Source organism: Gracilinanus agilis, chromosome 4 (genome assembly GCF_016433145.1).
Source record: "Gracilinanus agilis isolate LMUSP501 chromosome 4, AgileGrace, whole genome shotgun sequence".
NCBI lineage: Eukaryota > Metazoa > Chordata > Mammalia > Didelphimorphia > Didelphidae > Gracilinanus > Gracilinanus agilis.
Window position 1 is genome coordinate 477,100,498 of NC_058133.1, and position 11,009 is coordinate 477,111,506.

The following is an 11,009-nucleotide window of genomic DNA, read 5'->3' on the forward strand; positions in this document are numbered from 1 at the left end:
AGAGAGAGAGAGAGAGAGAGAGAGAGAGAGAGAGAGAGAGAGAGAGAGGCTGGACGTTAAGCACCGTCAGCATTTTGAAAGAGGAGATAGGAAGAGAAAGGGCTAAGTGATTTAGTTCCAAGCTTCATCTTTTTTTTTTTTTCTTTTTTGTAATAAGAACAAAATGGTGAAGCTCTAATATTTACATTCCTTGGTCTCGTATTTGCTGTTTCAGAAGAGCAAAGGCTTGAGTAAACCAAGCCTTTGTGAAGATTTTCCCATGTAGGAAAAGTCAATTAGTGCCCCAAGATAGGACTGTGTGAGTAACGTAAGCGATTTAAATGCATTTTCTAAGGAATCTTAGCTCAAAATCTTGTTGTTCAGAAAGCCCAACTGAGTATGTCTTTGGGTCCTTGGCTGTTAGACTAATGCTAAGATCAGCCGATGTTCCCAGGCTGGCTTCGGGGTGGAATTAGGGAAACAAAATAATAAAGACATGGACAGCTTATAATGTGATCCCAAAATATAGGGCAGCTGTATTGGGACTCAGCAAATCTGAGGCGAATTAATTCATTACCTTCGGGGGTTGCCTTGTTTCAAAGTATTATGTTAATGAAGTGGCTACTTCCTAAACATATTTGGGTCCAATAATCCTCTGAGGGAGAACAGCTTATGGTCCCCAGTGATTAAAGACATGGCCTGTTAATTGAGAACTGTTGATGTTAGTTATGTGTTAAGGGGAGGGGTACTGAGGCAGCTGTGGCTTAGTGATTAACAGCACTGGGCTTGGAGTCAAGAAGACCTGATTTCAAATCCAAACCTAGACACTTCTCAGCTGTATGACCTTGGACAAGTCACTTAACCCCTCCCTGATTGTCTGACAAAAGGATCCACTGGATCCATTGGAGAAGGAAATGGAAAACCACTCCAGTATCCTTGTCAAGAAAACCCCATGGATCGCTATGGTCCATGGGGACATGACTGAAGAACAACAAAGGGTAGGATGAATGAGAGATTAAAAAAACAAAAAACAAAAAAAAATGCCTAATAAGAGAATTTATCTGGAAGTTACTGACTTGGGGCAGTTGGATATTAAATACTGAATTTTGAGTCAAGAAGACTTGTGCCTCAGACACGTACTAGCTGTGTGACCCTGGGCAAGTCACTTTACCTTTGTCTGCCTCATTTTCCTCAACTATAAAAATGGGGATGATGATGGTACCTACCTGGCACAGTTGTGAGGATTGAATGAGATAACATATAAAGTACTTTGTAAACAAACCTTAAAGTATTATATAGATACTAGTTGTCATTACTATTATGTTTTATTTTATACAGGGATGGCTAGGTAGAGAGAAAAGTGGAAAAAGTGCTGAGGCTGGAGTCAGGAAGTTGTTATTCAGTCAGTCATTTCAGGTTATGCCTGACTCTTCATTACCCTATTTGGGGTTTTCTTTTTTATATTATTTTTATTTTTGACAATTTTTATTTAATTATTTAATCGATTAATTAAGAAAAATTTTCCACGGTTACAAGATTCATGTTCTTTCCCTCCGCTCCTCCCACTCCCCTCCAGTAGCCAACGAGCATTTCCATTGGGTTTTACATGTATCATTGATCAAGACCTATTTCCATATTATTAATATTTGTACTAGAGTGATTGACTAGAGTCTACATCCCCAATCATATGCCCATCGACCCATGTGATCAAGCAGTTGTTTTTCTTCTCTGTTTCTGCTCCCACAGTTCTTTCTCTGGATGTGGATAGCGCTCTTCCTCATAGGTTATTTGGGGTTTTCTTGGAGTGGTTTGTCATTTCCTTCTTCAGCTTACTTGACAAATGAGGAAACTGAGGCAAACAGGGTCAAGTGACTTTCCCAGGGGTCAGATAGCTACCAAGCAGACACTTGGTCTTCAGACAAAGCCATATTTGAACTTGGCAAGATGAGTCTTCTTTTGTAGAGGCTGGGCATTCTATCCACTGTGCCATTAGGTTTCCCCTAATCCCTACCTCCTAGAAGGAATGTGTGTGTATGTGCATGTGTGTGCATGTGTGTGCATGTGTGTGTGTGATATCTTGTCATATCTCTTCTTTGTACTTTATAATTTTGCAGCATTCATCTTCAATTATTTTGTGGTTGTTCTTTGTGTTCCCATTTTCATAGTCATTGTGTATATTTTTTTCTTGGCTCTGCTTACTGCACTCTGCATCAGTTCATGTAAATCTTACCAAACTTCTCTATATTTATAAAACATCATTTCTTATAGCACAATACTGTTCATGGGCTACAAGCTGTTTAGTTATTCTCTGATGGATGGGCATCAATTTAAACTCACAGCCTCTTCTGAATCTAAATCTTTCCATTGCTCCAAGCTTCATGAAGGGTCTGAGGGAGCCAGAGAAGTCTTCTCCTTAGCAAAGACTCCAACAAAGAGAAAGGAGGGACCCTCATCTTATTTAGGGGTACTAGATGGCTTCTTATGTCCCTTTCAACTCTGATATTGTGATTGTTTTGTAACTTTGTGTCTGCGTGTAAAGTTGGGGCCACAAGAAGAAAGAACAAGATTGACCAGGTGGCATTCTTTGTCCAATGCTGTCCCCTGGTGGATATCTATACTATAACTAGGATTATTCAGTCGTGTCTCGAATCTCTGACAGTCTCTGTTGGGGTTTTCTTGGCAAAGTGGTTTGCCATTTCCTTCTCCAGTGTATCCTCATTTTATATATGAGGAACTGAGGCAAATAGGGATTAAGTGATGTACCCAGTAAGTGTTTGGGGTGCCCAGTAAGACTTGAATTCAAATCCTCCTGACTCCAGGTAGGGTGCTTTATCCACATACCTGGCCTACGACTAAGGTAGTCAAGCCAAAAGAGATGTTCATTACTTCAGGAATGGAGTGAGGAAGGGTAGGAGTGTAGGTAGGAGGTGTGGAGGAAGAAAGAAGATGTAAGAACCTTTGAGGAGCCAACAACAGAAGGAGGGAGGAAGGGGGAAGAACTTGGGCCCCATATTGGCATTATAACTCAGGTGTTGGCACCGTCCCCTCTTATCTTCTACCTTCCTTCTCGAAGACCGAGCCAAAAGGAACAGGCTCCCTGGAAAGTTTAAAGAAGGAGTAAGAAGGTCAGAACTGACGTCAAGGGATGATCCAGGTAGGATGTAAACACAACCTGACCTACATTTTTTTTTCTATGTCTACCCATGCAAGACAGACCCTGAAATCTAAAAGCCTCTGTGACTGGGGGCTTTTATTGTATTCATTTAATAACGAGATGCTCAGGATGCCTTTGTAACCAGAAGAAAAAGCATGGCTTAGTCTTTGTCCAGTGGGATGGGACAAATCAACAACAGGGATCTAAAAGATCAGGAAGGGGTGGTGTAGATAGGGAAATGGCTGGGTATTAGGATGATGGGTTTTGTTTCCTTCAATTCAAACAAGCATTAAGCCCCTAAAATATGAAGAGAGTTTTCTAATTGTGTTTATTTTAGTTGAAATAGGTCTACCCCCCAGGTATTTTATGATGTCTAGAGTTATTTCGAATGGAATTTCCTTTTCTCTCTCTTGCTCTAAGTCCCTACTACGTGCAAGACATTGTGCTAACTTGGGCAAGAAGCTCATAATCTACTGGGGATCATAGAATGAGAGGTGGAAGAAATCTTAGAGGTCATCTAGTCTAAGCTTCCCATTTTACAGATGAAGATTCTGAGGCCCAGGGAAGTGAAGTGATTTGCTTAAGAAAATGAAGTAAATGTCCAGTCATTCAGGTAGAGACAGAGTAGACATTTAAATCTAGATCCTCTGACTCCAAATCCAATGGCAGACCCTTTTCTTGCCACCATTATGGAATATCCTTTTTTCTTTAGAGATTCACTACTGATAAATATCCCCTTATCCAGAATCTGGCCATTTTTTTTCAAGTTTAGTACCTGGCTCACGGTTTTCCTTTCCACCTTGACCCATGAAACATCAATCCACATGTTGATGTCCTTTCAAACATCCTGGCTTCCTTGTTCATCAATCTTCTAAATTTCGGCGATCTGAACCTTGTTTCCAATTCAACCATACTCAGAGATTGACCCATTCGTCCATAAGAGTTCCATCTTGTCATCAAGAACTCTGAAATTCCTCTATCTGAGCATGGTCTCTTATTCTTCCATTTCTTCACCTCAGCGCTTCCCTTACCAAAAACCTCCAGTGGATTTACTCTACCCAAAGCAATGTTGCTCTGTGTTAAGTTAACCTGCTCTGTGTTATAAGATCACAGCCAGAGAGCTGGTTTATGTTGTTCTCTCTCCTCAGTCTCTCAACTTCTTGTCTTTTTGTAACTCATTCCTTTCCAGACGGTAACCATCTTCCACTTAGGTTCCATCCTACCCCCAACCCTCCACATCATCTTTCTTTCTGCTCCTACTCTTGTATTGTTGAAGGTACATAGCAAAATGGTGCAACCTGGGACCATGACATATTTTTATGTTTTCTTAAGTGGTCCCTCACAGCAAAAGAATCCTTTTATTCCTCCCTGATTGATCCTCTATTATACCCCTCACACAACTTGTCCCCTGCCCCCCATACTCCCTCTGGACAACAGAAACACTTTTATTTTCTTTTACAGAAAATGGATTTCTTTTTTGTGAGCTCCCTTTTCTCCCTAATTTGTGGAAACTCTCAGCATCATCCCCCATTCTCTCTTCCCTTGCTCTAGTCTCTGAGGAAGAGGTAGCCCATCTTCTTGCCAAAGCCAGCTGTTCTCTTGATCCCATCCTAAAAATGAAAATAGCCAGTATTTACGTAGCACATTAAAGTTTGCAAAGCACTTTACTTGTGTTTTCACATTTATTATTCCTGTTTTACAGATGAGGAAACAGAGCTTCAGAGAAGTTAAGCAACTTACTCAGAGTCACGCAGCTAATATCTGAGGAAAGATTGAAGTCAGGTCTTCAAGATTCCTAAGGCCAATAATTCATTATATTACCTAACTCGATCCCTTGTCCTACACTCTCCTCTGAGATCTCTTCCCTTTGATCATTCCTTTAATCTTTATTTTCCCTTTATCCACTGGTCTCCCTCCATTCTACCTATAAACATGCTCACATCTTCTCATACCTTTAAAAATAAAACAAAATAAAATATCTTCACTTGATTCAACTGTTCCCTCCAGCTCTTGTTCTATATTTCTCTTCCCTTTTATAGGAGAAACTCATAGAAAAAGTCGTTCTTCTTCTCCTTCTCCTTTTTTTCCCTTCCTTTTCCCACTCACTTCTCAATCCCTCTTTCCTAAGCTACCAATGATCTCCATTTTTTTAATTTGAAAAATTTTATTTAATTAATTGATTTAGAATGTTTTTCCATGGTTACATGATTCATGTTCTTTCCCTCCCGTAGCCAATTCTATAGGATACGTTCTAGTATTATCCCATTTTTACAGATGAGGAAACTGGAGCAGATGAAGATTAAGTGACTTGCCCAGGGTCATCTAGCCAGTAAGTGTCCTTACTGGTAGCATTGGAACATGGGTCTTCCTGACTGTTAAATGCTTTACCCACTTTTCTGCCTAGCTGTCAGATAGAGTGGAAAGAGCCTGTCTAGTGGGAAGGGCCCAGTGGGACCCTGCATCAGGAAATCTTCACTTTTGTCCTTCATTTACCATTCATTAGCTGGGATGAACTTGGGCAAATTGGTGGTGGGTCTTGGAAGTTGAGTTGAAGGACCTGGTTGAAATCACAGCTCTGCTGCTTCCTACCTGTGTGATCTTGAGTGAATCACTTCTCTCTAGGGGCCTCGGTTTTCAGTGCAAAATGATAGAGTTCGCCAGAGGAAAAGAAATGAGTCTGAATTGGACCACAGCAAACTTTCTTCACTTTCTTGATTTTTTCCTATGCTACCTCAGGTCCTAGGTGAGGAGGAGAGTGACCAGGGGGAGTCTCACACTCTCCTAGCAACACATCCCTCCGAAGGCTGGCTCCCTCATCCAGCACTTCCCATTTGAGTTTCTTTCCACAAAGAGATTAAGATGGAAGACTATTTTACATGATTGCACATGTCAAATCTATTTGAGATTGCTTCTCCTCTCCAGGAGGGTGTGTGGGTTGATGGGGAGGGAGAGAGAGAAGGAGAGAATTTGAGACTCCATATTCTGTGGAAAATGTTAGAATAATAAACTGGAGGAATTCCATGTGAACTGGAAAGACCTCCAGGAATTGATGCAGAGTGAAAGGAGCAGAGCCAGAAGAACATTGTACATAGAGACTGATACACTGGCAGCAATGCAATGACCCAGGACAATTCTGAGGGATTTAAGGGAAAGAACACTACCCACATTCAGAGGAAGAACTGCAGGAGTGGAAACACAGAAGAAAAGCAACTGCTTGAACACATGGGTTGAGGCAGACATGATTTGGGATGTAGATTCGAAACTACCACATCAGTGCAACTATCAATAATATGGAAATAGATCTTGATTGATGACACATGTTAAAACCAGTGGAAATGTGCGTTGACTTTGGGGGTTTTTTTTTGGGGGGGGGGTGAAGGGGAAAGTAAGAACATGAATCATGTAACCATGGAAAATTTTTCTAAACAATAAAAAAGTAAAAAAAAAAGAAAAATGTTAGAAACTGTTTTTATATGTAATTGGGGAAAAATGAAAAAAATTTAATACCTAAAAAAATGAAATGAGAGAATTGAATGAGACGGTCAGTCTTTCCCATCCTTTCTAAACCTATTGTTTTGTGATTGAGGTTTGCCTATTAATATATTTTTCTCCCTGTTTGTGTTCAAGAAAGGGACTCGATGCTCCAGGGTGGGGTCAGAGCAGAAGTAGGGGATGCCAAAGACCAAGCAAGCTGGAGGGAGCTTGACTGAGAGTTTAACCAACATTTTATTAACAAAAATAAATAGATCCCATAACAAATGAAAAGATGACAGAGCTGAGGATGCTCTTGAGGTGAGTCTGGAGAAAGACCCAAAGCTGGTGAAGTTGTGGGAATAGGGAGGAAGGGAAGCACCAGGGAGGGTCTTCTACTCTTAGGACCCCCAAAGAGGACTCATTTCCCACATTCTTGCCTGAATCCGGGGACAGCTCCTCTTCCAGCACCACCTCAGGTCCTAGGTGGGGAGGAGGGTGACCAGGGGGGCCTCACACTCTCCTAGTAACACATCCCTCCGAAGGCCGGCTCCCTTGTCCAGCACCTTGGCCTTCAGAGTGTGGGTGGTCAGGTCGGAGGGTTTGAGACCCTCAAAGAAGAAGTCCTCGTTGAAGATGGGGTTGGAGCTACACTTGACCACCCTACTGCGATGGCCCTGCGGCCAGCTCCCCGGCCTCAGCCGGAACACCACACAGCATCCGCTGCTTCCCTTGGCTCCTCCTCGGCCCCTGGGCAGCTCTTCAGCACTGATGAGCCGGAGCCTCAGCTGCCCCAATCCCGCCTGGTACTCAGCAGACAACCTCAGCTGCCCGCCCCGGGGGCCCAGCCTCACCAGGCTCTCTTTAGTCACCTGTAGCTGACAGCACAGAAAATCCAGGTGGAAGAGGGGTGGTGTTGGGGGACCCAGGTGGTGGGCAACATGGGGGCCGGTATCCGTGGAGCTCTCCTCCTCTGGGGACAGGGAGCCTGGTCTGGAGGGATGCACGCTGGGGGAGCCCAGGTGGGGTCTGGGAGGGTCCGGCTGGGGTGAACTGAAGGGTGAAGGGTCGGGCGAGGGGGCCAGGTCACTCTCTAGGGCCAAGCAGAGGCGCAGGTCCGGGGATGAGAGGTGCTTTCGGGGCTTGAGCGGGAGCCCCTCTGAGCCAGAGGCCGTTGGGGACATGTGGAAAAGGGACTCTCGGCGACGGGTGTGGGGACTCTCCAGAAGAAATGTCCAGCCTTCCCGTCCGGTCAGATGGGGCAGGGAGCAGGCGCCTTGGAGTTCTTGTCCCCTAGTCCAGTCTGTTTCTCTCTCGGTCCCGGGTTCAGGACACCCCATGCCTGGGAGCCTGGGGGGGATAAAAAACTGAGGTATTCGGTCTGGGGTCAAGACATTAGGGCAAGCGGAAGGGGAAGTCCCAGGGGGCTTTCTCCTGGAGAATAAGACGTGGGGCTTCCATGGTGTCCCAGGCTCTTCACTCCCTCCCTTGTAGCCAGCTTTCTCCAAGAGCCACATGGGGGGGAGGGGGAAGGCACAGACTTGGGGGAGTAACGGAAGAAGCAGATCCACAGTCGCTGGCCAAAGGGGCTGGCTAGGAGGGAGAAAAACAGAAGGAGTTGTGCCCTGATAATTCAGGAAAATGGGGTCAGGGTGCCCAGTCTCCTATTGTCTCCCACCTTCCTCCCTGCCTTCCCCCTTTCCCCTACAGTATTCTTTTCCTTTTTTCATTTTAAACCCCTACCTTTTGTCTTAGAGTCAATACTGTGTATTGGTTCCAAGGCAGAAGAGCAATGAGGGCTAGGTAGTTGGGGTTAAGTGACTTGCCTAGGGCCACACAGCTGGGCAGTGTCTGAGGTCACATTTGAACCCAGGACCTTCCATCTCTAAGCCTGGCTCTCAATCCATTGAGCCACCTCGCTGCCCCCTTCTCCCTTTTTCCATCTTCAGGCTCTAGCCACCTTTTTTTCTGAACAGAGAGAGATAGGAGCAAAATTAAGGACGAGAGACAATTAGCGCACCTACATTTTAATTCTTGAAAATGGATGGTTACACAGGTACACAGGCAAGAGGCAGAAGAGTGTAGATGAGCACACATATGCATGGCATCGAAAGACAGATACATGGGCACAGGCACAGAGACAGAGGCACATATCTCATGGACATGGGTAGCTAGAGCACCTGACTTTGCATCAAGAAGACCCGAGTTCAGATCCAGCCTCAAACGCTCACTATGTGACCCTGGGCAAGTCACTTAACCTCTGCTTCAGTTTCCTCATCTACCAAATGAGCTGGAGAAGAAAATGGCAAACCGCTCTGGCATCTTTGCCAAGAAAACCCCAAATGGGGTCACAAAGAGTTGGACATGATGGAGAATGACTGAACAAAGCTTGGATAGACCAACATAGCTATGCCTATACATGCACATACCTGCAAGTATGCCTATATACAGGAACTAGAAGAATGGAACTCTAGGTAAGTGACTCTAAGTAAGTCACTTACCTTTTCTACCTCAGTTTCCTCATCTGTGAAACTGGACCCGGGGGCATCGAAGGTCCTTCCAGTTCTAAATCTACAAAACCGGGCAAAAGGGTCAAATGTACCCATCTATATTCCCTGAGTGATATGATTTGAGATGAATTAATATCATGAGGATAATGAGATGAAGAGCAGATTAGGGCCAGACATAACTCTCCACTTGGACCCCATAAATATCCACAGTATAGACAGAATCAGGCATACCTACCCTTTCCCTGCTTCTCCTCCACACCCACTCCTACTCAGAGTCTTGTCTTGGTCCGATCATCCTTCAGCCCCATCATTGTCCCCCTCTTCCCAGGGCGGAATCAGAGTCAAGCCTAGCCCTCTGCCACACCTGCAGCTCTCCAGGTCCACAGATCTATTCGGCTGAACCTTCTCCTGGCCAGACTTGTCTTTGGAACTCCTTTAATGATGTGAGGCGATGTGCGGGTGGTGGGAGAGGAGAGGCTCCCTGGGGAATTAGGGCTCCTTCCCTTATTCCAAATCCTCCCACAAAGTCCTGATGCATCTGGAGCCCAGGGAGTGAGTAGATCCAAGGGCAGTGTCTGTCCTTCTTCCCCATTCCCTCCCTTTCTCACTTCCTGTCCCACCAGCCAGTGGGAACCTGTTATTGAAGCCAAGCACAAAGGAAGCATTCATTAGTTTTTCCCCCACCCCCCAGATATAGTTACTTAGGGAGGTTCTGGTCTTTTTTCAGCTTTGCTGAATAAGCCCTCAGCCCCATTTCCCATGTCTTTCCTAAGGCTTATCTCCTTCCCCATCCCTAGGGCTTTTTCACCCTTAGCCCCAGGTACCCCATACCTGTCCCTGGTCTAGCCATTCTTCACTGCCTTTCCCCATTGTCTACTGATGGCTTCTTTCAGTTTTTTCCCAGCAAGTTGAGGGTCTCTGGAGTGTGCCCTGGAGTTGCTAGACTCACCTATTGCTTGCTGTCTTGTCCAGGGGCTCTGGAGAGTTGGGGAAAGGGGAGAAGGTACAAATTCTTTCTCTTCTTCATTCCCCCAGCCCGGTCTCTCTGGGAGGAGCCAGCAGGGGCTGCTGCTGCCAAGTCTGACCTGTTTTCCTGAATAAACACTGTAGTTCTGTCTCTGTGACCATCAGCCCAGCCTTCTTAACCCCTTCCTCCAGGAAGAGTCTGGGGCTAACCCTCTTCTTTCAGAAAACTCTCAGGGAGAAGGAGAGGATAGGGGCTCACCTTCTGCCTCTATCTACTGTGGAAGAGTCACCAATAACTTTCAGCCCTTGGAGAAAGAATGGATTACCAGGGGCCTTGATTGTTCTATTTCTTAAAGTCACTGTGCCCAGTTATAACCACACTGATTAAACAGACGACCCAATTTTATCATCAGCCTTGGTAAAATCCAGTTCCCAAGCCCATCTTTTTTTTTTTAACCTTTACCTTCTGTCTTGGAATGAATATTGTATATTGGTTCCAAGGCAGAAGAGTGGTAAAGACTGGGCAATGGGAATTAAGTGACTTGCCCAGGGTCACACAGCTAGGAAGTGTCTGAGTTCTGATTTGAACCCAGGACCTCCAAGAATCCAGAACCCTAGATCCTCTAGGTCTGGCTCTCAATGCACTGAGTCATCTAGCTGCCCTCCCCTATAAACCCGTCTTAAAAATCCACACTCTGCTCACCTTTAAAAAAAATGTTTCGGGGGGCAGCTGGGTAGCTCAGTGGATTGAGAGCCAGGCCTAGAGACAGGAGGTCCTAGGTTCAGGTCTGGCCTCAGACACTTCCCAGCTGTATGACCCTGGGCAAGTCACTTGACCCCCATTGCCTACCCTTACCACTCTTCCACCTTGTAGCCAATACACAGTATTGACTCCAAGACGGAAGGTAAGAGTTTTTTTTTTTTTAAAT

The 11,009-nt window shown here is 45.0% G+C and overlaps 1 protein-coding gene across 1 annotated transcript; it reads right to left on the bottom strand.

Annotated features, from left to right (window-relative positions):
- Positions 1-7,086: 7,086 nt before the first annotated feature.
- Positions 7,087-8,136, bottom strand: C2CD4D (C2 calcium dependent domain containing 4D). The gene has a single exon (XM_044671644.1). It carries the CDS (start codon positions 8,119-8,121, stop codon positions 7,087-7,089), a length of 1,035 nt encoding a protein of 344 aa, XP_044527579.1. The 5' UTR covers positions 8,122-8,136.
- Positions 8,137-11,009: the final 2,873 nt, after the last annotated feature.